This window comes from Oryctolagus cuniculus, chromosome 4, assembly GCF_964237555.1.
Source record: "Oryctolagus cuniculus chromosome 4, mOryCun1.1, whole genome shotgun sequence".
Lineage (NCBI taxonomy): Eukaryota > Metazoa > Chordata > Mammalia > Lagomorpha > Leporidae > Oryctolagus > Oryctolagus cuniculus.
The window spans coordinates 151,032,382-151,056,052 of record NC_091435.1 but is presented as its reverse complement, the minus strand read 5'-3'; the positions used below and the strand labels follow the sequence as shown (position 1 = coordinate 151,056,052).

The following is a 23,671-nucleotide window of genomic DNA, read 5'->3' as shown; positions in this document are numbered from 1 at the left end:
TGCCCTGGTCCTGCTGTGGGCAAGACGCACAGGAATGGCGTGGCAAGAGGCCACACCGAGTAGATCTTCATTATCCAACACGCCCTCTTCCTAAGCGTTGAGTCACATCGGCTAGCTCCTCTGTCCAAAACAAGTCTCAACAGCGGGAGCGCTGCGGGGAAGCCAGAAGCCCGTGAATCACGCACGGATGCTCCGTCTGTGATCACGGGGACAAGCGCCCGGCACGACGACTGCTTCGACATTCCTGGCGTCTGCTTCCAAATCTACAGCGTCCCGGGCTCACGCGCTTAACTTTTTTCTTCCACCCAGAAGGAACTCCGTCCAGAGCAAGAGTCGGGGTGGGGGGTGGCGGGTACAGGCGACCTTAAAAAACCATCCAAGTCGCAGAGGGGGCGACGCGCAGGGCCAGGGCGGCCAGACCCGGCACCGGAGTGGAGCTCAGGGAGAGAATGCACGCGGCTGACAGCAAACAGCAAGGGCCTTTTAAACGCGGAGAGCCCCGACGCGATCTGTGGGAAAGGGGAGGTCTGGGCTTAAGGCGTGGGTGCGGGATTAACAGAGACAGGGACCCCACGACCTTCGGAATGCGCGTCTGGGACCGGGCAGAACAGTTGGGAGCGCTGAGAGATCTGGACAAAGGGACGACCGGAGCTCCCGGAGGCCCTGGGTTTACCCGGCCGCTGGCCTCTGCAAGACCGCGGAAGGCAGACGGGAGCCGAGCCGGCCTGAGACGCGAGTGAGGAGCGCTCACTTACAGCGAATGGTGTGGAAGGAGGTCCGCGGGCGCTTTTCGAAGCTCTCTCCGAGGCGCAGGCAATGCTCCTCGCGATCCAGCAGCGGGTTCGCGGTCCCGTTCATGGCCCCGCACGGGCCTCGCGGCCGGACCGGCGCTCTCCCCGGGCGGCCGCAGCCCGAGCTTCCGGTGCTCCTGGGACACCGCTCCGGAGCGCACGCAGAACAGCACCGGCGCCCACCAGGGACCGGAAGCAACTCCTCTCCTCGGCGTCCGGGTGGGGGAAGACGCTGAGGGAGCAAGGCCAGGGCGGGACTTCCGGCGTCGGGGAAGGACTTCCGGGTTGCCGGCCGAAGTGCCGTGGGCGGCGCCATGGTGAGGGAGTTCTGCCTGGAGAATCGGAATTCTGGTTCTCCAGGGCTGGCCTGACCGGGTTCAGGTCTTTCCCGTGGCGGCTCCCAAACCCTGCCTTCGGGGTCCAGGCTCTAAGGGGTGAGCGCGGCCGGCCGGTGACGCGGTGCTTGACGGGCTATGGGTTACTCTAGGTCCGACGGGGCAGAGGGGCCGAGGAGGCCGAGTTTGTCCCGTTGGTGCCTTCAGGGTTGTAGCCTCGTAGCACCCGAGCCTCTAACCCTTTCTTGGAACCGTGGGCTCGGTGCGCTCGGGTTCGGGCCGCGGCGCCTGATGGGGGCGGTCAGAAGCCGCGGCCACCAGGCTTAGCCCCCTCTCCTCCGGGAGAAGGGAGCTCCGACCCTGGGGAGACTCTGGTGGCCCCTCTGTCTGGCAGGTGGCAGCTCGCTTTCAGTGTGGCCGGCAGGTTGGTTGTCTTTAAGTTCCCCGCTCACGGGCGCCGGTACTTGACTATTTTCTTCCCAAGGTTTCTCGGTCCGTTCGCGAGACGGTCCTCTTTCTAAACGAAATCAGTGTATCGTAGTAACTGATTTCGTGCTGGTCTGGGTTCGAGTTCGGGGCCTGAGACCGGGCTGGCCGTTTGAATGTGGGCTCCCCGAAGGTAGGACTTGTGTCCTGCTCTCCTTTGTGACCTCGCTTGGTATATAGCGGGCACGGTTTTGTGCACCATCAGCGTCTCGTACCGGTTTGGGGAACCGAACGCAGCGTGTTTATGGAGAGCCATCCTAGAAGCGCTAACCAGGATCTCATTCTTTCTCCTGGGAAGCACCCGAGGCTGCCTCAGCGGGGAAGACCACCCGGAAGAGCTCTTTTGAGAAAACCTTGCGCTGTCCGTTCTGGGTTGCTCGAGAAAGTGGGAGATTGGACAGCGCTGAATGGGGCGCCGTCGGGTTGAGAGATGGCTTCTTTGCAGCGGACGGGACTGCAGGCAAGGATTCTCAGCTCGGAAGAAGAGGAGAAACTGAAAAGAGACCAAGTTCTGGTGTCCGAGTTTAAACAGCAAAAACTGGAAAAAGAGGCGCAGAAGAACTGGGACCTTTTTTACAAAAGAAATAGTACTAATTTCTTCAAAGACAGACACTGGACCACCAGAGAGTTTGAGGAGCTGAGATCCTGTAGGGAGGTAAGCTCGGGTCTCACCTTCTCTGAGCTGCTCTTCGTGTTACAGGGCGGGGGGGATTTCCGCAGCGAGTGTGAAATAGAATTTGTGAAACTTAACCAAAATGCTTCGTATCTTAGAAGCACACTGCGTGGTCTCAAGTGGTTTTAGCAGCTTCTGCGTCAATCCATAGGAGAGAGAACTCTAGTTAGCATTTTTATTTGTTTAAAGCTAATTTGAGGGCACTCAATAGGCTAATCCTTCACCTCGCGGCGCCGGCACACCGGGTTCTAGTCCCGGTTGGGGCACCGGGTTCTAGTCCCGGTTGGGGCACCGGATTCTGTCCCGGTTGCCCCTCTTCCAGGCCAGCTCTCTGCTGTGGCCAGGGAGTGCAGTGGAGGATGGCCCAAGTACTTGGGCCCTGCACCCCATGGGAGACCAGGAGAAGCACCTGGCTCCTGCCTTTGGATAAGCGCGCCGGCCGCGGCGGCCATTGGAGGGTGAACCAAGGCAAAGGAAGACCTTTCTCTCTGTCTCTCTGTCTCTCACTGTCCACTCTGCCTCTCAAAAAAAAAAAAAAAAACTAATTTGAAACATTTGTAACACATTAAATAGGTGCCTGGTGACTTCAGTGACAGATTCAGAATACTGTTACTACTACTAATAATGTGAATGAACTATTTACCATGTCTCTTTTATTTCAAAATTGTTTTAATTTAGAAATAAGCGTCTTGGAAGAAAAAAATGAAAGCTCCAAGATGCATAAGCAGATTTTTACTCTGTGAGCTTCTCAAACCCTCACTTGTTAATAGGTCCCCAAAATGAAAAATTCTCTTCCAAAAGAGTATATAGTCACCAACAATGATGTTCTTAAGAGGGATATGGATTGGCCGGAGGCGCGACTCACTAGGCTAATCCTCCGCCTGCGGTGCTGGCACACCCGGTTCTAGTCCCGGTCGGGGCGCCAGATTCTGTCCTGGTCACTCCTCTTCCAGTCCAGCTCTCTGCTGTGGCCCGGGAGTGCAGTGGAGGATGGGCCAGGCCCTTGGGCCCTGCACCTGCATGGGAGACCAGGAGAAGCATCTGGCTCCTGGCTTTGGATCAGCGCGATATGCCGGCCGCAGCGGCCGTTGGGGGGTGAACCAACAGAAAAGGAAGACCTTTCTCTCTCTCTCTCACTGTCCACTCTGCCTGTTAAAAAAAAAAGAGAGAGAGATGGATCAATTTCACAAAGAAACCAATGAGTCCATTCTAGCGAATTGTATGGCTGTTGCCATGGCAACCTGGCATGCCTTCAAGTGTGATGCATGTTTTAACCAGCCATATTAGGTCAGCAGACTGCATTACGTGATCTGTGATTACCTGCCATGCCACCACCTGAGGCCCCCAGGGACCACCATACCCCTTTTCTGTTCTCTTCTCCCCAGCTTGTCAGGGCCTGGGTTTCACTTTTCCTGCCCAGAAGCAGTGGGAGGTGAGCTGAGGCCCCTGGTGTCTCCGGGCGCCGAATCCCACCTATGCACACCACCAAGGCTTTGGACCATTCCCCCTTTCTAAGAACTTTACATGTGTTCTCTAGGTCTTGTAGTAACTTCTTCAAGGGTGAGGTTACTGTTACTCCCATTGGCAGGTGAAATTGAGGCACAGAACTAACTGATTTGCCTAAAAGATAGAATACAGGGTCAGGAGAGGAGTTAGGGTTTGAGTGCAGGCAGTTAGGTCGGGAATGGTTAGCCATTCTGCCGATTTTTATGTATTTATTTTTCCTCCACACCGAACTGCCCAGTGTTGAATAACGGATGAGGTACCCATAAAAGCTTTTGCTTATTAATAAGTGCACCTGTTTACAGTCTGCTTCAAGGTATCAGAGACCTCATTTCTCCTGTTCTGGTCCTTTGGTTTGTTTCTTCATTGCGCACAGATAATGGACGGTAACTTTGGGTTATTTTTCCCCAGTTTGAAGGTCAAAAATTGACTGTCCTTGAAGCCGGCTGTGGCGTTGGAAACTGCTTATTCCCACTTTTAGAAGAGGATCTGAATATCTTTGCCTATGCCTGTGATTTTTCTCCGAGAGCGGTTGAGTATGTTAAGGTTGGTACACAGTCCATACGTTCTGCTCCTCATCTTTCTGAGGTTTATTTGGTTCCCTCTACAGCCATTTTTCGACTCCAGTCGTCTGCTACCCATGGTCCCCACACATGTGGAAACAGCTTTGCTCAAGGAGCAGGAAGACACACCGTAAGAACCTATATACTTAAAACACCTTTTGCCTGATAGACCTTTTTTTTTCTTCTGAACTATTTAATTTACAGATGTCAAGACATTTTCACTCCTGAGTGTCTGCATACATCTCCCAGAAAAAGCCATTTTCTATAGAAGCACTGTAGGCTTAGTATATCTAACAAAGATAACTATCATTCCCTAAGGTCCTTAATACCCATCCCAGGTTCCAAGTTCCCCAGATAATTCCGGGCATCTTCCATAGCCATTTTAATCCAGTCAAGGACTGTCTCTTGCACCTCCATTATGTCCTTTTAATTACCTTAGCCTAAAATACTCCTACCTGGGACTGCTGTCATGGCACAGTGGGCTAAGCCGCTGCTGGTGCCGCCAGCATCCCATATCAGTACTGGTTGGAGTCCTGGCTACTCGCTTCTATCAGCTCTCTGCTAATGCACCTGGGAAAGCAGCAAATGAAGTTGCAAGTACTTGGGCCCCTGCCACCCATGTGGGCGACCTGGATGGAGTTCCAGATTCTTGGCTCGGCCTGGTACAGACCTTGCCATTGTGGTCATTTGAGGAGGAAGCCCACAGGAGAAAGATCTCTTTCTCTAACCCTTTTTCTCTAACTCTGCCTTTCAAATAAATAAGTCTTAAAAAAGAAAAACAAAAAACTTCTACCTTTTTTCTCACTAGCATTGAGATTTTGGAAATGAAGCCAACTTTCTGTATTGAAGTCCCACATTCCAAATTCGCCTGATTATATTATTCTTAGTTTGTTTTTTGGAAACTAGAAGTTAGATTTAAAGCAGGCAAAATATTTTAATGATGATGTTGTTTCTTGCATACTGTATCCTGTCATGAGGCACCCATATGGGATGCTGGCATCAGAGGCTGCAGCTTTACCCACTATGCCACAACACATGCTAAGTTTTTATGTCTTCTTTGAGAGTAACTTACCCCTAGGATTTAGACATGATTGCCCAGATCTTTTTTGCAACTTGGGCCATGATTTTTTTTCTCATTATTTGTTCAAATAATTTCTTTAGCTCTTATTTTCTTCCTTGGAGTCCATTGTCTGTATATTACCTACTTGCCATTGCATGTATATTACCCATTTGCTGTTGTGCCACTACTCTTAGCTGCTGTTGGTTTAGGGTTTCTTCCATATTTTTTTGTTTGTTTGTTTGTAGTTCTTTCTTCTGTTGCCCTGGGGTGGATGTTTGTCACAGTGGTTAAGCTGCTTGGGGATGTCCCCATTCCATATCAGAGTCCCTGAGTTTCAATCCTGGCTGTACTTTTTTTTTTTTTTTTTTAAGATTTATTTTATTTATTTGTAAGATAGAGTTACAGGCCGGCGCCGTGGCTCAATAGGCTAATCCTTCACCTAGCAGCGCTGGCACACTGGGTTCTAGTCCCGGTCGGGGTGCCGGATTCTTTCCCAGTTGCCCCTCTTCCAGGCCAGCTCTCTGCTGTGGCCTGGGAAGGCAGTGGAGGATGACCCAAGTGCTTGGGCCTGCACCCCATGGGAGACCAAGAGAAGCACCTGGCTCCTGGCTTCGGATCAGTGCAGTGCGCCGGCCGCAGCACGGCGGCTGCGGTGGCCATTGGAGGGTGAACCAACGGCAAAAGGCAGACCTTTCTTCCTGTCTCTCTCTCTCTCTCACTATCCACTCTGCCTGTCAAAAAAAAAAAAAAAAGTTACAGAGAGAGATAGAGACAGAGAGAAAGGTCTTCCATTCTCTGGTTTACTCCCCTAGATGGCCATAGTGGCCGGAGCTGTGCCAATCCGAAGCCAGGAGCCTCTTCCAGTCTCCCACGTAGGTGCAGGGGCCCAAGGACTTGGGCCATCATCCACTGCTATCCCAGGCCGTAGCAGAGAGCTGGATCGGAAGTGGAGCAGCCGGGACTGCAACTGGCGCTCATATGGGATGCCGGCACTTCAGGCCAGGGCTTTAACCCGCTGTGCCACAGCAGTAGCCTCCCCCCCACTCTACTTCTGATTCCAGCTTCCTGTTAATACAGACCCTGGGAAAAGTGATGAATCCAACACCCATGTAGGATGTCTGAATTTAATTTCTGGCTCCCAGCTTCAGCCTGGCCGAGCCCTGGCTGTTGTGGGCATTTGGGGGCATGAACCAGTGTATGGAAGATCTCTATCTCTTGTGTCTCTGCCTTTCAAATTAAAAAAATAAATAAAAATGTATTATCCCTATTATCCTGTCCTCGAGTTTTCTGATTCTTTGGACAGTAAGTGTTCCTGCTGATGTACCTGCCAGGTGCATTCTTCGTTTCTGTTTCTATGGTTTTGGTTTTCAGCATTTCCATTTGAGTCTTTCTGGTCTCCATCATTGAAATTCTCTCTCTGCTCTTGCACATGGTCTACCTTTTCCACTTGAGCTCTTCACATTTTAATCAGTTACCTTACAGGTTCCAGTAGCATGTCATCCTGGAGTCTGGCTCTGCTGATTGCTTTGCGTCTTCACACACTGTTTTTCCTTGCCTTTTGCTATGTCTTGTTTCTCTGTTGAAGCCGGGTATGTGATACAGGCCAGTAACTGAGATAATAGGGATTTGTAATGACTTAGTGAACAGTTGGGCTGTGTGTTAAGTCTGGCGTTGCTGTATTACCTGTGAGATTTGTTGTCCTGCACTGCGGGCACCAGAGACCTCAAACTCCTCTGGTGACTCTGTGTTCACCAAGAACATGACCTTTATTCTGTGTTTGGGGTTTTCCCTTTGTGCTGTTCCCCAAAAAGAGTCTCCTGTACCTCTCCCAACTACAATTCACTGTTGTTACTGCAGACTTGTTGGTGGGATGTGAGTCAAGGGACTATTTTTATTGGTTTGAAAGCCAGAGAGAGAGAACCATCTGTTGGTTCACTCCTCAGAAGCCGGCAACAGCTAGAGCTAGGCCAGGCCAAAGCCAGGAGCCCAGAACTTCATCGGGTCTCGTGTACTGGAGTCATCACCTGCTGCCTCTCAGAGTGTGCATCAGCATGAAGCTGGGTTAGAAGCAGAGGCAGGGTTCAAAACCAGGCACTCAGTGGGTAAAATGGGACGCATAATCCCTACGGGACAGTTTAATCACCATGTAACAATGCCCAGCCCACCCTCCTCCACCCTCCTTCTGTGGTTTGTTTGTTTGTTTTTTAAGGTTTACTTATTTATTTGAGAGGTAGAGTTACAGAGAGAGGAAGAGACCAAGAGGAAGGTCTTCTGTCCGATGGCTCACTCCCCAAATGGCCATAGTGACTGAAGCCAGGAGCCAGGAGCTTTCTTCAGGTCTCCCACGTGGGTGCAGGGGCCCAAGCAGTTGGGCCATCTTCTACTGCTTTCCCAGGCCATTTGCTGGGAGCTGGATCAGAAGAGGGACAGCCAGGACATGAACCAGTGCCAGCATGCATATGGAATGCCGGCACTGCAGACAGAGGCTTAGCCTACATGCCACAGTGCTGGTGCCTTCCTTCTAGTTTTGAACTGTACCGTGCACATGTGTCTCAAGAATATTACTTCACAAGTTTCTCTGCCTCTCCAAGAATAGAGCTTTTTTCCTCCGTCAGGAAGTGTGCACTAGTGTCCTGTGTATTCTTGGGGCTATTCTGCCTGCAGATTAAGACTGGGTCTGGGGGCCGACGCTCTGGTTCAGTGGATTAAGCGGCCATGTGCAGCACCAGCATCCTGTATGGGCACAGTTCAAGTCCCAGCTGCTCTGCTTCTAATCCAGCTTCCTACTAATGCTCCTGGGAAAGCAGCAGAAGATGGCCCAAGTACTTGGGCCCCTGACACCCATGTGGGAGACCCAAAAGAAGCTCCTGGCTCCTAGCTCAGGCTGGCCTAGCTGTGGTCGTTGTGGCCAGTTGGGGAGTGAACCAACAAGTTGAAGATCTCTCTCTCTCCTTCTTGGTCCCTCTCTAACTCTGCCTTTCAAATAAATATATCTTTTTAAAAAAGTGATTGAGTAAAGATGAATATGCAAAGATCAATATCTTTCCTGAATTCCTAATATTAATGAGAAAAATAAATAGTTTAAGAAAAAGAAAAGACTGGGTCTGAGCAGAACAGTTCCTTACTTCTGGTCTTGTGTCAGTGCCTCTCAGGCTACGGGCCTCAGATGAACGTTCCCCGGAAGGTTCAGCCTTCTCCTTGGAGGACTTGAGGGAAGCGAGTAGCACAAAGAACGCCATCCTCTGTGAGAGCCTGGTGCTGCACTTGCCAAGGCAGAGAGACAACCCTGTGACTTCCCACTCTCAACACCCACATCCGGTCTCCATCAGTTTGTCAAAGTCCTTGTTTCATCTTTCTGCCTCCACCTGGCAAGTGCATTGAGTCTCGTCTCCCTCTAAAAGCACGTGTTTCTCTGTAGAATTAGAGATGATGAGTTGTTCTGCACCCTCTGTTTTTCAGTGAGTTCACAAAAAGGTCATGACTGTCATTCCAGCTTTTCTTGTTTCCAGATGACAGCCATCTTCCACTTGTATACATTTGAGCTGAAACTGGAAGTCCTTTAATGTGTATACGTATCCAGTTACGTTAGCTGCCTTTTAATCTTCCTTTTAATCCAATTGTTGCCTTTGTCTGCTTTTACCAGGTTCTAAGTCTGATTTAAAAAAAATATTTATACTGGCGCCATGGCACAATAGGTTAATCCTCCACCTGCAGCGCCGGCGTCCCGCATGGGCACCGGTTCTAGTCCCAGCTGCTCCTCTTCCAATCCAGCTCTCTACTGTGGCCTGGGAAAGCAGTAGAACATGGCCCCAGTGCTTGGGCCCCTGCACCCACGCGGGAGACCGGGAAGAAGCATCTGGCTCCTGCCTTCGGATCGGCGCAGCTCTAGCCGTTGTGGTCATTTGGGGAGTGAACCAATGGAAGGAAGACCTTTCTCTCTGTCTCTCCCTCTCATCATCTGTAACTCTACTTCTCGAATAAATAAGTTATCTTTAAAAAATATTTATTTTAAAAAGATTTTTTATTTATTTGAAAAGTAGAGCAATAGAGAGGGAGTTGGGGTGGGAGAGAGGGAGGTCTACCATCCTCTGGTTCACTCCCGAAATGGCCGCAATGGCCAGGGCTGTGTCAGACCAAAGCCAAGAGCCCAGAACTCCATCCAGGTCTCCCACGTGCGGGGCAGGGGCCCAAGGACTCGAACCATCATCTACGACTTTCTGATGCAAATCATCAGGGAGCTGTTTCAAAAGTGGAGCAGCTAGTTAGTGGAACCCACACTCTGATGAGGGATGCCAGCATCGCAAACAGAAGCTTAACCCTCGGCACCACAACACCGGCCCCCTAAATCTGATTTTAAAAATTAGATCTTTCAGCCAGCGCTGCAGCTCACTAGGCTAATCCTCTGCCTTGCGGCACCGGCACACCGGGTTCTAGTCCCGGTCGGGGCGCCGGATTCTGTCCCAGTTGCCCCTCTTCCAGGCCAGCTCTCTGCTGTGGCCAGGGAGTGCAGTGGAGGATGGCCCAAGTCCTTGGGCCCTGCACCCCATGGGAGACCAGGAGAAGCACCTGGCTCCTGCCATCGGATCAGTGCGGTGCGCCGGCCACAGTGCACTGGCTGCGGCGGCCATTGGGGGGTGAACCAACAGCAAAGGAAGACCTTTCTCTTTGTCTCTCACTCTCACTGTCCACTCTGCCTGTCAAAAAATAAAAAATAAAAAAAAATTGGATCTTTCATCTGGTACCTATATGGAAGAGGTAAATGTCTATTTGGGGACTTTTCTTTCTCAGTGATTATATTATCTTTTTACCTCATATGTTTTTTTATTATCTGTTTGAGAGGGAGAGCAACAGAGAGAAGGAAAGGCACAGTGATATCTTCCATCCTCCTGTTCACTCCCCACGTGCCCAGAAGAGTCAGGCCTGGACCGGGCCAGGAACTCACCTCCTGGTCTTCCACATGGGTGGCAGGGGCTCAAGTACTTGGGCCATACTCCTTTGCTTTTCCAAGTGCATTAGCAAGAAACCAGATTATAAGTGGTGCAGCCAGTACTCAAACCAGCATGCCAGTAGGGGATGCTGACGTTGTAAGCCACAACTTAATCCACTGTGCCAGAATACCAGCATATGTTTTGATATCTAGAAATGTACCTCCTTTATTTTAAAAATTGATTACACCTAAAGACTTTTCCTTCCAAATGAATTAATTTCACCATATCAAGTTTCTAGAAATACACTGGGATTCAGTTGAGGTTGCGTTGGATTTGTAGGTGGAGTTAATGGTAGAGTTGGTATCTTTTCAGTATTGAACTTTCCCATGCAGTAGCTTGTGTAAATCTGTTCATTTCCTTATTTACATGAAACAAGAAATAAGTATTTTTATTTTCTTTACTCTCGTGGCATATGTTAATGTCTACTAGCCAAAATGTACCAGGAACACACTTCTGGGTGGAGAGACAGTTTACTTGGCTTGCTGCATCCTGGGGAAGTGTACCCCAGAAGACTGGTGGCAGAGTGTCAGGCAAGGCAGAACACTTCTCAAAGGCCTGGGCTTGTACTGGGTGATTTGAGAGTTAGTCAAGAAGCAGAGGGCAATTTTATTTATTTAACTTTTTAAAGATTTATTTATTTTTATTTGAAAGAGTTACAGAGAGGCAGAAGTAGAGAGAGATAGAGAGGTCTTCCATCTGCTAGTTCACTCCCCATGTGGCTGCAATGGCCAATGCTGCACCGATCTGAAGCCAGGAGCCTCTTCCGGGTCTCCCACGTGGGTTCAGGGGCCCAAGGACTTGGGCCATCTTCTTCTTCTTCTTCTTTTTTTTTTTTTTTAACAGGCAGAGTGGACAGTGAGAGAGAGAGAAAGGTCTTCCTTTTGCCATTGGTTCACCCTCCAATGGCCGGCGCGCTGCGGCCGGCGCACCGCGCAGATCCGAAGCCAGGAGCTAGGTACTTATCCTGGTCTCCCATGGGGTGCAGGGCCCAAGTACTTGGGCCATCCTCCACTGCACTCCCTGGCCACAGCAGAGAGCTGTGGGCCATCTTCTACTGCTTTTCCAGGCTATAGCAGAGAGCTGGATCGGAAGTAGAGCAACCGGGACTCGAACTGGCGCCTATATGGCATGCTGGCACTGCAAGGCAATGGCTTTACTGGCTAAACCACAGCACCGGCCCCAGACAGCAGTTTTAGATCACCCACTTCTAAACTCAGTTGTGAATATATGTGTCGATGGCTGTATTCTATCCTTAGTTAAAAATGATTTAAGGCCGGCGCCGCGGCTCACTAGGCTAATCCTCAGCCTGCAGCGCTGGCACCCCGGGTTCTAGTCCCGGTCGGGGCACCGGATTCTGTCCTGGTTGCTCCTCTTCCAGTCCAGCTCTCTGCTGTGGCCAGGGAGTGCAGTGGAGGATGGCCCAAGTCCTTGGGCCCTGCACCTGCATGGGAGACCAGGAGAGGCACCTGGCTCCTGGCTTCAGATCAGCGCGGTGCGCCGGCCGCAGCACGCTGGCTGCAGCGGCCATTGTGGGGTGAACCAACGGAAAAAGGGAAGACCTTTCTCTTTGTCTCTCTCTCTCACTGTCCACTCTGCCTGTCAAAAAAAAAAAAAAAAAAAAAGATTTAAAATGAAATTCTGAGGCTTACATTGTGGAGCAGTGAGCTGAGCTCCTGCTTGTAACATCAGTATCCCACGTTGGAGTGCTAATTCGAGTTCTGGCTGCTCTGCTTCAATCCAGCTCCCGGCTAATGCATCTCAGAAGGCAGTGGAGAATGGCCCAGGGATGTGGGACCCTGCCACCCACGTGGGAGACCTGGATGGAGTTCTAGGCTTCTGGTTTTGGGCCTGGACCAGTCCTGGGCATTGGCGGCCACTTGGGGAGTGAATTAGTAGATGCAAGATCTCTCTCACTCTCACTCTCACTCTCCCTTTCAAGTAAATAAATAAATCTTACAGAAGTAAATGCAGTTCTGCCCATCATAGCAGTGTTCACTGTTACACACTTTATATGTGAACGGTTGAGTCACACAGCAGTCATTCACTTCTGTGCAGCAGTACGAAGGTGGAAGTAGGCTCTCCTCTCCATGCTGGGTTTTTCTGTGTGTCAGCATGGTGGTTGCATTAAAATTCTTTTGTTTTTCCTCTTCGCTAGCAAAACCCTTTGTATGACCCAGAAAGGTGCCGGGTGTTCCAGTGCGATCTGACTGCAGATGACCTTCTGGGCCACGTGCCCCCCGAGTCTGTGGATGCGGTCCTGTTGGTCTTTGTGCTCTCAGCTGTGCACCCCGAGAAGATGCACCTTGTTTTACAAAACCTCTACAAGGTTAGTGACCGGGGGCCTGCTCTTGCTGACCCGCCCTCTGAGGCTTGTGGAGTGGGAGTCTCCCCAGTCTCACTAGCCAGGCTTTATAGTCAGTGTGTGGAGGAGGGGTTCACTGGTATGAAGCAAGCACCCCGGATCCAGATTTGTGCAGTGCCAGGGCGGTCTTGCAGCTGCATGTGTGTGAGGAGCCATGCCGTCAGGCGAGAGGACGTATGGGTCAGTGGTCAGCACAGTCTTGGTCAGTGCCAGGATTCGGAACCTGGCTTCCTCATCTTCTCCTAGAAAATGGTGAGATAATGGTTACTAGAGCAAAGGACTTGGGGGAGGTCAGAGAGAAGTCAGAAGTGCGTAGCCCGATGCCTAGAACGTGGTAAGTGATCTCTAAAAGTCGGCCATTACTGTTGTTATTGCCGTCATTATTGTTGCTAGAATGAGGAGAGCCCGAGGTTCAGTGGCCACCAGGAAGTAAAGCTTCACTCACTGTCATGTGGCTCAAGACCTGCCACCTTACCTTTTTTAAAAAAATTTTATTTATTTATGTATTTGAGAGGTAGCGTTACAGATAGAGAGAAAGGTCTTCGGTTCACTCCCCAATTGGCCGCAATGGCTGGAGCCAGGCTGATCTGAAGCCAGGTGCCAGGAGCTTCTTCTGGGTCTCCCACATGGGTGCAGGGGCCCAAGGACTTGAGCCATCCTCCACTGCTTTCCCAGGCCATAGCAGAGCGCTGGATTGGAAGAGGAGCAGGAGGGACATGAGTTGGCACCCATATGGAATGCCGGTGCCGCAAACGGTGCCTAGCCTACTAGGCCACATCACCAGCCCCCTTCCATCTTTCAGCCTCAGTTTCCTTCTCTATAGCATGGGAGTGTGTCACAGTTGTGAGATGCCAGTGAAACGGTTGTATAAACAATTGTTTATGGTGTTAACTTTAAAACTCAAAAGTCATTTAAAAATGATACATTTTAACCTTAAACATTTTATTATACTCTAAAACATATAGTCGTTTCTCATCACTCTTTTGATGTGGGACCAAGGCCTTCCCATTTATTTACTTACTTACTTATTTACTTGTTTGAAAGGCAGAGTGACAACAAGAGAGGCAAGAGAAATCTTCCATCTGCTTGTTCACTGCCCAAATACCTGCAACATGTGGGGCTGGGCTAGGCCAAAGCAGGAGCCCAGAACTCCATCTGAGTTTCCAAGTGCTTGGGCTATCATCTGCTGCCTTCTCCGGCACAGTAGCAGGGAGCTGGATTGGAAGCCGAGCAGCCAGGGGTGGAACGAGCACACTATTGGTTATGGGTGTCCCAAGTGGTGGCTTAACCTGCTGTGCCACAATGCCCATCCCTCAAGGCCTTTTCTTTGAGTAGGGGGTCATTGATTGGGTTTCTTATATAAACCCCACATATAATGGAGTTTTTGCTTTCTTTAAACATGGAGCAAGAACTTAGAAACAATCGGAAAGCAATGTGTGGGCAAATTCTTTTATATTTTTACCCAGACTTTCACAGTTGATTTTTTTCATACCTAATTAAAAGCAGTTCATTTAGCCCTTTATCAAGTTTTTCCAAAATGTTTAACTTCTTACAAAAAATTTAAATGCTCCCTATTTATATTCGTATATCATTATTATATACTCTTTTCTTTTAAAAAATTTATTTATTTGAAACATAGAGTTACAGAGAGAGACAGAGACAGAGAGATCTTCCATTCACTGGTTCATTCCCCAAATGGCCACAATGGCTGGAGCCGGGCTGATGTGAAGTGAGTAGCTAAGAATCTCATCCGGGTCTCCCACATGAGTACAAAGGACCCAAGCACTTACTTGAGCCATCTTCAGCTGCTTTCCCAGGTGGAAGTAGAGCAGCCAAGACTCGAACAGCCTTCCATATGGGATGCCAGCGTTGCAGGCAGTTCCTTTACCCACTATGCCACAGTGCTGGCCCCAAACTCTTCCTAATTAAAGTGTGTAATTCTGGAAGCAAAGGCGAGTGGCTGATGTAAGCATACAGCTCCTCCGGGAGCGCCAGCCTCAGCCGGCAGGGAGTCATAGGCTCCGGTCAGGCTGCTGTATAGAGGTGTTGAGTGAGAAAGCTGTGTGTTTAGAGCGGCACATAAAAATTAGCCCTAGTTTTAATTGCCTTAAAATAGTAAATTAGAAATTTCAAGGTCTTGGAAACCAGTCAGGGAATTATTCTAATTTTAAACCTTTTTTTTTTTTTTTTTTTTTTTTTTTTTTGACAGATAGAGTTAGACAGTGAGAGAGACAGAGAGAAAGGTCTTCCTTCTGTTGGTTCACCCCCCAAATGGCCGCTGTGACCGGCGCTGCGCCGATCCGAAGCCAGGAGCCAGTGCTTCCTCTGGTCTCCCATGTGGGCACAGGCACCCAAGCACTTGGGCCATCCTCCACTGCCTTCCTGGGCCACAGTAGAGAGCTGGACTGGAAGAAGAGCAGTTGGGACTAGAACCCGGCGCCCATATGGGATGCCAGTGCTGCATGCGGAGGATTAGCCAAGTGAGCCACGGCGATGGCCCCTAAGTTTGCCTTTCAAGTAAATAAAATTTAAAAAAAAAAAAAAAGGAAGAAGGGCTTTAGGAAAAAATGGTGGTATCTCCTGATTTAGAGGTCCAGGTGAGAGTGAAGGATTATTAAAGGTAAAGAACTAGAGAGAGCTGAAAAGGAGGAGGAGGTGGTCAAAGAGAATGACTCGTCTGATACTGGAGTATGGAGGCGTTATACTTCCTAGTGTGTGACAGGGCATTAGGACGTTACTAGGAGAGTAAGTGATTTAGTGTTTATTTATTTGAAAGAGCATCAGAGAGAGAAATCTTACATTCTGTGTTTCACTCCCCAAATGGCCACAGCAGCCAGGTGTGGGCCAGGACTCCATTCTGGTCTCCTGCATGGATAGGAAGGTCCCAGAAACTTGGGCCGTTCTCCACTGCCTCCCCAGGCACATGAACAGGAAGCTGGATCGGAAGCAGAACAGCACTGGCACCCTGATAAGGGATGCTGGTGTTTAAGTGGCAGTTTATAGCCACTGCTTCACAATACTGACTCCAATAAGTGGTTTAGATCGATCTTTAGAAGAGAGAAGCTCTAATAGAGGCTGGGATACCTGGAAGAATGATCTGCATGTGTACTGAAATTGACCAGAATTAAGGCCAGATAGCACTGAGGATCTGATGGTTAGCCAGGAGATAAATTTGTCATGAAATAGAGGAAAACAGCCCTGGAACTGAGAGATGACACTGACAGTACAAGGTAGTAGGTGTTACAATCTGATGACATGAGACCTGACTAGGGAGTTGAGGAGGAGGAGAGAACGCACAGAAAGTAGAAATGAGGAGCTGGAGGACTCCAGAGGATACCCGCTCTGCCTCTAGGCCCAGGGGTACAAGCGTGTGAGAGAAAACACAGCCTGAGGGCTTGCGGGAGGAGCAGTACCCCCAAAGGACCATCAGGTTTCTGTGAGCACAGGAAGGGAAGGGAACTTTGGGAAGAGGTGGTGATACCAGTGAATTCACTGACGGAGGGTTCCGGTATTAGGGAGGAGTAGAAGATGGGACAGTTTATTCTATACCAGATACGAAGACTTCTCACAGCTGCAACGATTAAGACCACTGTATTGACAGAAGAACACATAGAGTGACAGATGGAGTGCAATACATAGCTACATAGCACAGATAGGGAAACTGGCTGTATGATAGAGGTGCCATTGAATATCACTGGAAAAGAAAAGATTGTGCAATGCATGATGACATTGGTATCCGCGTGGGAAAGGCCAAAGTTGTGTTCCTATTTCACAGTCTCTACAAAAATCATTCTCAAGTGAATCAGAGACTCACCTGGAACAGATGAAAATTTAGAAGTTGCAAAAGAAAAAACAGGAGAAAATATGACCTCACAGTGGGGAAATGTTCTTCTAAGGAGACCCAAAATAAGCATAAAAATGATTTTAATGAAATTAGGGCTTTCTGTTCTTCAAAATACTATATAAGAAACGGAGGGATAAGTTAGGAAGTAATTTACAACCCATACACCTGGCAAAAGATTGTCTCTACAATACTTTCATAAGGAATTTCTGTCTGTCAGTAAGAAAAATAAATGAATAGAAAACTAGGCAACCATGAAGTCATTTTACAGAGTGGAACACAGAGGTCAGTCTGACGTGACTTTGTAGTGTTCATTGTTGAGTTCCTGTGACCAGCAGTTACACTTGTACGTGCATTCCACAAAGAAACGTGTCACCTGCACCAAGAGACACACAGGCGCCTGTACATGGCAGCAATGTTCATCAGAACAAAAAGCTGAAAATAACTCAGAAATCTATCAGTAGAGGAGACATAAATCGTGAGCAGCAGTGGAAGAATGACCTTACCTGTGTACAGTAGCTTGGGTTAGTTTTTAAAAAGCCTACCACTTTGAGCAGTCTTCCCCATCTCCCTCCCAGAAAAAGAAAGAAAAGCTGTGGACTGGTAACACACATCTAGGTTGGTGGGGCTTTCAGACAGGGGTTCTTACCGTTTGGTACCATGAACACTCTTGGTAGTCTGGTGAAACCCATGGACCCTTCAGAATGTTCACTGCCTAAAATAAAATAGATGGCAGGGCGGGAGTTGTGGTGCGGTATGTTAAAAATGTTGCCTGGGACACCTGCATTCCAGGCCTGAAAGAGTGCCTGGGACTGAGTCCTGTCACAGCTTCCACTCCGGCGGCTCACTAATGCACACCATGGGAAACAGCAGGTGCTGGCTTAAGTACTTGGGCTGCTGCTGCTCACTCAGGAGACTCAAATGGAGTTCCTGGCTTTGGCGTCCGCCTGGCCTGTACCCAGCTATTGCGGGCACCTGGAGACTGACCCAGTGGATGGAAGCACTCTCTGCTGCTCTGCTTTTCAAAGAAAATTTTTTAAATAATTAAAAATAAAAAAGGTTACCAAGGAAAACCATATTGAAATATGGTTTCAGTCATATATGTTATAAAACAAATTTTAATGTGATAAATGTGCTTTTTTATTCACACATCAGCAGGATTCTTAGGTCTAATAAATAATGCAGTTTTGAAGAAGTAGGAAGTGTCAGTTGAGGGACCTGCAAGAACTAATACCGCAGTATGAGAATACTTGTGATTTCTGTTAGTGTCAGATTTTTGTTTGCCTCCACTTGTAGTTGAGGAAGTACTGTTTCCTTTAGAAGTCGTGGAAATGGAGCTGTGATTTTGCTCTCTACCTACATTGTACCACTCCCACCACCACTCTAATCTTGGCGCCCTAGGTCTGTGACCTCCAGGCTGGGAATTCCTGTGCCGGGGCGGGCAGGGGCATGGTGCAGGGGAGGAGCATACAGGTTGATGCAAGAGCAGTGGTGATGTTCTGGCTGTTACCCTGGGCAGCAGGTTTGACTTGTAATTCACAGCTCACCTGTGTTATCTGTATTTTTGTACTTTCCTGAGGTTTACAGTATACACAGGGTGGGTACACCAGTCGTAAGACAAGTTCTCACATGTATGTACACTGTGAAATGCACCTAGATGTGCCTGCCTCTCACATCTCTGCAGGCTTCCCAGGGCTGCCCTCCACCCAGACACCCAGACACCCAGGCAACCACTCTTCTCACCTGTGCCCTCCTAGATGAGTTCCTGAACTTCGCAGGAAAAGGGAAACATACAGTACGCCATGTTGATATTTTTAGGAGACATTGAATGTTATGCTAAACAGAGAACAGTTGACTTGCGCTGTCCGGGCCACCTTTCTCTGGTCACAAGTTTCATCTTAGCACTCGTGCATCCACTCCCCAGCAGAGGTCAGTCCTGCTGATCTGTAATGAGTTCACAGAGGTGGACTTGGTTACCTTCTCTCTCCCTTCGTGGTGACCCGTCCAGTGACTTATAATCCTGTCCTTCATCCAGAAATTGCCAGAGGGAGGGGCCGTCTCTCGCCACAGACACTGTGAAGCCCGTTAGGAGCAAGCATAGTAGTGAGCCACCCCGAGATAGATCTGACCGTTCCAGAATGTTCTCACAGAGATATGTTCTGAATCACAGAATTTTAAACTGTAAGACAACCTTAAAGTTGAATTCTGTCATTTTTAGAATTTTTAAATAGGAAAGTAAAAACTAAGCGTCTCACCTCAAGACCTGATTTTGGTCTTCCTCTGTGCCACCGCTTGCCTTGAGCCCTCAGGCGAGGAAGTCCACTTCACTCTGAGCCTCACCTGCTGTGGTAACGTGGGTTCAACAGACCTGAGCTGCCCATTTCTCAGAGTTGTTGCGAGAACGAAAGAACATGACCTTGAGAAATGCCTGCCTAGCTGTGCAGTTGCGTGTTCAGAGGAGGCGTTAGTGTCGTCTGTTATCTTACAGGTGAGAAAGCACAGTCAGAGGAATGAAAGTGCTTGCTCAAGGCCCTTCACGTAGTATTGAAGAGCGGGAGCAGAATCAAGCTTTCGGATTCCTGAGGGAGCGTTCTTTCCACTGTCCCATGAGTGACGCCTTTGCCTCCTTCTGAAACAGAGTAAGTTGAAATGTTTCAGAATTTCCCCGTAGTGATCCTCATTTTCAGCTTCACATTTCTGGCCAGGGAAGAGAGTTTTGTATCTGAGAGGCTCTGTACTGACAACAGTGAGGCATGCTAGGACGGGGCATCCCCCACTGGGGTGCCTGAACCTGACTCCTGGCTCCGGACTCCAGCTTCCTGCTAGTGTGGACCATGGAGGCCAGCAATGACGGCGCCAATAGTCGGGTTCCTGCCACCCACGTGAGAGACCTGGCTTGAGTCCCCAGTTTGGGGAGTAAAGCAGCAGATGGAATCTCTCTCTTTTTCTGCCTCTCAAATAAATGAATTAAAACAAATAATATACATGCTTGTACTGATAAGAATTTACTAAAAGAGAAAGTCTGCTAGCACCCTGAAAATATGTGGTCAGTCCTCCCTGTTCTGTTCAGAAGAGGAAATATGTCAAACTATATTTGGAAAAGTTGACAGGCACATTCAACACTTCCAAAGGAGATGAGGATGTGTTACCCTAGGTGACCTATGTTCTAGTTCAGATAAATGTCTTAGAAGTCATTTTGTTGTGCTGGGTCAGCATGATAAAGATCTGATAACCTCAGCGCCCCCTTTGGGGTTCCCTCTCCCTTGGTAGTGTCACACGTTGGAAAGAATTTTCCTGTAAAAAGCAAGTGTCGCTGTAGGTGACACTGTGTTCCCAGAGGCATACGGCTGTTTCCTGTGTAACACGACACCCACATGCTGCTGGCCTTGTATTCCCAGTTTGGATCAGCTACTCTGACACCTTATCTCCGAAAGGCTTTCCGGTGGGACTCACCCCCAGCCCCTGACACTGATCCCCTTGCCTGGCTCAGGAGTCCCTCTTTGTAGCAAGAAGCCCTAGGCTCTGGGGGAAGGCTACTGAGACCCACCCTCCTCTCTGAGCCTGTCTTCTCTTGTCTGGAGTGTGAACACTAGCTGTATCGCTCCCACCCCTGGGCTAACAAGTCTAGATGCCACACTGAGACCTTTGACCTCCGTGTGCTAGTGACCATGTGATCATCGAGTAGCGCACTTAACCTTTTTAAGTGTTGAATTCCGTATCTCAGGTGAGGATATTCACACACACTCATCCCAGTATTGGGTGAAAATCCCAGGAGCCCAGTGCCAGGCACAGATCTGTTACCAACCTGGGGTGAGAGCTGCACTATATTGTATGACGGTGTGACTGCGGCTGGGATTTAGAATAAGGAGAACCAGCCTGAATCTGTAAAAACCTAAATGACTGCATATTTTAGTTAAAGGCTCGGTTAGGTACAGTTTGAGGACAGCGTGATGGCTGGTGGAGCGTTGGGAGCATGGGCTTCCCTGGGAGTAGCAGGCTCGTGTGGTCTTCAGCATTCTAACTGTGACCCTGCACCCTGCACGCTGCAGTGTTCTTGCAGGTGCTCAGGTCCTGTCTCCAGGGTTAGGGGCCCTGCCAGGTCCCACTGTCCTTTGGCCTAGCAGGCCCTCTCTCCTCCATTGTATGGGTGGCTCATAATCCTCGCAAGTTTATTGTCATTCCTAGCTTAGGCAGATTTTGTTCTACTTGACTGTTCCCCAGAGTCACGTGCTGCCTACTTTTGTCCCCAGGTATTAAAGCCAGGCAAAAGTGTCTTGTTTCGTGACTATGGGCTGTACGATCACGCCATGCTTAGGTTTAAAGCTGGCAGCAAACTTGGAGAAAACTTTTATGTCCGACAAGATGGAACCAGGTCGTACTTTTTTACTAAAGGTAAGATGGCTGGGATCTAGCCTGAAAATGTTTGATCTTTGTTTCTGTGGATTCGGGTGCGTTCTCACTGCTGCCCAGGTTTGGAGGGCGTGCATTTGTGCTCAGCACACACACACACACACACAAGACCCTGGCACAAGGGCCCTGACACAGGCTGCTTACCCGGCACCTGGGATGACACAGCCCTTGCCCATGGGGCGTTCCTCAGCCTTCTCTGGGGCTGAGGCCCAGTTAGTGAGCCTTGGTTCGTGGACACATCACAGTGCCGTGTGGATGCCCCGCAGGAGCCATGTGGGAACAGCCGGTGGCCGTCAGAAAGAAAGCCCTGAGACAGTGTGGGAATGCTGCCCTCCTAGCTGTGAGGGTGTCCGCATCCCACCTCCGAGTGCCGGGGTTCAGTTCCTGCCTCCAGCTCCTGACTCGGGCTTTCTGATCGTAGAGGCTCTGGGAGGCCGTGGTGATGGCTCGTGTAATTGGGTTCCTGCCACTCACTTTGGAAACCTGGATTGAGTTCCTGATGACTGGCTTCAGCCTCACCCTGGCTGTTCTGGCTTGTAGGAAGTGAACTAGTAGTTGGGAGCTCCTCTGTGTTTGTCAAAAACCAGTGTAATGCCTTGAGAATTTGCTCTGGAGGAAGACCACCGTGGCCAGGTTAGGTTAGATTTGCCTTGAGATTACTCGATCCCGAAGGCAAGGGACCTTTTTGAATAAGTGAATGGGCCTGTTTTTACATATACAAATTTGCTATAAAGGGATATTTAAAAAGTAATTTTCAAAAATTTATGTATTAGAGGCTGGCGCCGCTGCTCAATAGGCTAATCCTCCACCTTGCGGAGCTGGCACACCGGGTTCTAGTCCTGGTCAGCGCACCAGATTCTGTCCCGGTCGCTCCTCTTCCAGGCCAGCTCTCTGCTGTGGCCCGGGAGTGCAGTGGAGGATGGCCCAAGTGCTTGGGCCCTGCACCCCATGGGAGACCAGGAGAAGCACCTGGCTCCTGCCTTTGGATCAGCGCGGTGCACCGGCCACAGCACCCTGGCCGCGATGGCCATTGGAGGGTGAACCAACGGCAAAGGAAGACCTTTCTCTCTGTCTCTCTCACTGTCCACTCTGCCTGTCAAAAAAAAAAAAAAAAAAATTATGTATTAGAAAGGCAGAGCAACACAGAGGGAGATAGAGAGCGTTTCCATCTGTTAGTTTACTTCCCAAATGCCTACAACAACCAGGGCTGGGCCAGGCCAAAGCCCACGTGGGTGGCAGGGACCCAAGTACTTGAGCCATCATCTGGTACCACCTGAGTGCATGTTAGCAGGAAGCTGGATCCAAAGCAGAGTTGGTCCTCAATCCAAGGGATGCAGGTGCCCCAGCATCTGCCCCCAAAAGTTGTCTTGGATAGGAAGATTCCAGACATTAGCTCAGCCTTTCAGGTGTTCTGAACATTGGTTTTTAGTTTGTCTGTTAATAACCTGGACCATAAGGAAATTACCTCTGTTACTAAAATGAAAGTGAAAATGAGTGATTACCATCAAAGCTGAAAAACGAAACTGTGAGGTGAAAACTGAAAAAGCGCTGTGGTGTCTGTGATTCATAACTAACGGAGAGGTGGGTGCTGCCTGGCGCGCTCCGGGGCACGTAGTCTGGAGTAGCGCTCCTAGGGTCCTCGTTGCAGCACGCAGCCGTCCGTTCTGCTTGTGTGATTTTCCGTGCAGTGATGTGTTGTCTGGGTTAAGTTTTCCCCTGGGTGGCCAGCATGAGCTAGTCTTTCCCTGGCTCCCAGGTTTGCTGCCTGTGTGTTGGGGTGGGCGAGGTGCTCGGGGTGCACAGTTCAAGCACATTCAGACCTTGGTTGAGGAGAGCTGGTATGGGATTCTCTCTTGGCTTGGGTATCTGGGAACTTGTGATAGGCAGGGTAGGCACAGTCCAGGTGCTCCTTCAACTCTTCTGGTTAAATTGTTTAATTGGTGGGTTCTATGTGGAGCCTGTTAGTTTCCAAAATAAAATCTTCTAAGTGGGAGCATTGAAGTTTTCATTACCAAAAAATAAAGAAGAGAATCCCATCCCTCTGCTCCCCCTTAGCACTGCAGAGCCGGGGCCAGGGCGGTGTTACCAGGCCTCTGACCTCCTGGTCCTTCTTGTCGTGCAGAATTCCTAGCTCGGCTCTTCGCAGACACAGGTTATGAAGAAGTGGTGAACGAGTACGTGCTTCGAGAGACAGTGAATAAAAAAGAAGGCCTGTGTGTGCCAAGGGTCTTCCTCCAGAGCAAATTCCAGAAGTCTCTGAAGAACCCGAATCGTGCCACCCTGGGCCTGGGACACCAGGTTGGCAGTTGTGCCTCCCCCCTTGACAAGGAGAGTTTAAGATAACTCATCAGGGGCCAGTGCCGTGGCGCTATGGGTTAAAGCCACCGCCTGCAGTGCCAGCATCCCATGTGGGTGCTGGTTCAAGTCTCAGCTGCTCCACTTCGATCCAGCTCTCTGCTATGGCCTGGGAAAGCAGTAGAAGAAGGTCCAAGTGCTTGGGCCTCTGCACCCGTGTGGGAGACCCAGAAGAGGCTCCAGGCTCCTGGTTTTGGATTGTTGTGGCCAACTGGGAAGTGAACCAGCGGATGGAAGAACTCTCTCTCTCTGTGCCTCTGCCTCTATGTAACACTTTCAAATAAATAAATCTTTTTTTAAAAAA

At 49.5% G+C, this 23,671-nt stretch overlaps 2 protein-coding genes and 1 pseudogene across 5 annotated transcripts in view; 1 reads left to right on the top strand and 2 right to left on the bottom strand.

Annotated features, from left to right (window-relative positions):
• Nucleotides 1-1,107, bottom strand: part of EAF1 (ELL associated factor 1) — a 12,660-nt gene extending 11,553 nt beyond the window's left edge. Inside the window, exon 1 of the mRNA XM_002716177.5 lies at nucleotides 756-1,107. Coding sequence (XP_002716223.3) covers nucleotides 756-1,107 — 352 coding nt within the window. The remainder of the gene's footprint in view (nucleotides 1-755) is intronic.
• METTL6 (methyltransferase 6, tRNA N3-cytidine) lies at nucleotides 1,074-23,671 on the top strand. Of its 4 annotated transcripts, none has more exons than XM_002716175.5 (6): nucleotides 1,074-1,225; nucleotides 1,911-2,267; nucleotides 4,200-4,334; nucleotides 12,555-12,725; nucleotides 20,853-20,994; nucleotides 23,135-23,671. In XM_002716175.5, exons 2-6 carry the CDS (start codon nucleotides 2,043-2,045, stop codon nucleotides 23,353-23,355), a joined length of 894 nt encoding a protein of 297 aa, XP_002716221.2. In that variant the 5' UTR covers nucleotides 1,074-1,225; nucleotides 1,911-2,042; the 3' UTR covers nucleotides 23,356-23,671. The 4 variants fall into 4 exon arrangements, 3 of the variants coding, with proteins under 3 accessions (XP_002716221.2, XP_069928932.1, XP_069928933.1); XR_011388212.1 differs by lacking the exon at nucleotides 1,074-1,225 and adding an exon at nucleotides 19,091-19,241 and having other exon boundaries at nucleotides 2,043-2,267; XM_070072831.1 differs by lacking the exon at nucleotides 1,074-1,225 and having other exon boundaries at nucleotides 2,043-2,267; nucleotides 4,200-4,481.
• On the bottom strand, nucleotides 3,670-3,788 carry LOC127483096 (small nucleolar RNA ACA64; annotated as a pseudogene).

Bases quoted from the DNA above. Each gene is read 5' to 3' on its own strand.
- METTL6 (XM_070072831.1), top strand. From the start codon at position 2,043: ATGGCTTCTTTGCAGCGGACGGGACTGCAGGCAAGGATTCTCAGCTCG. The intron at 4,482-12,554 runs GTAAGAACCTAT...CCTCTTCGCTAG, and splicing joins AAGGAGCAGGAAGACACACC to CAAAACCCTTTGTATGACCC. The intron at 20,995-23,134 runs GTAAGATGGCTG...CTTGTCGTGCAG, and splicing joins GTCGTACTTTTTTACTAAAG to AATTCCTAGCTCGGCTCTTC.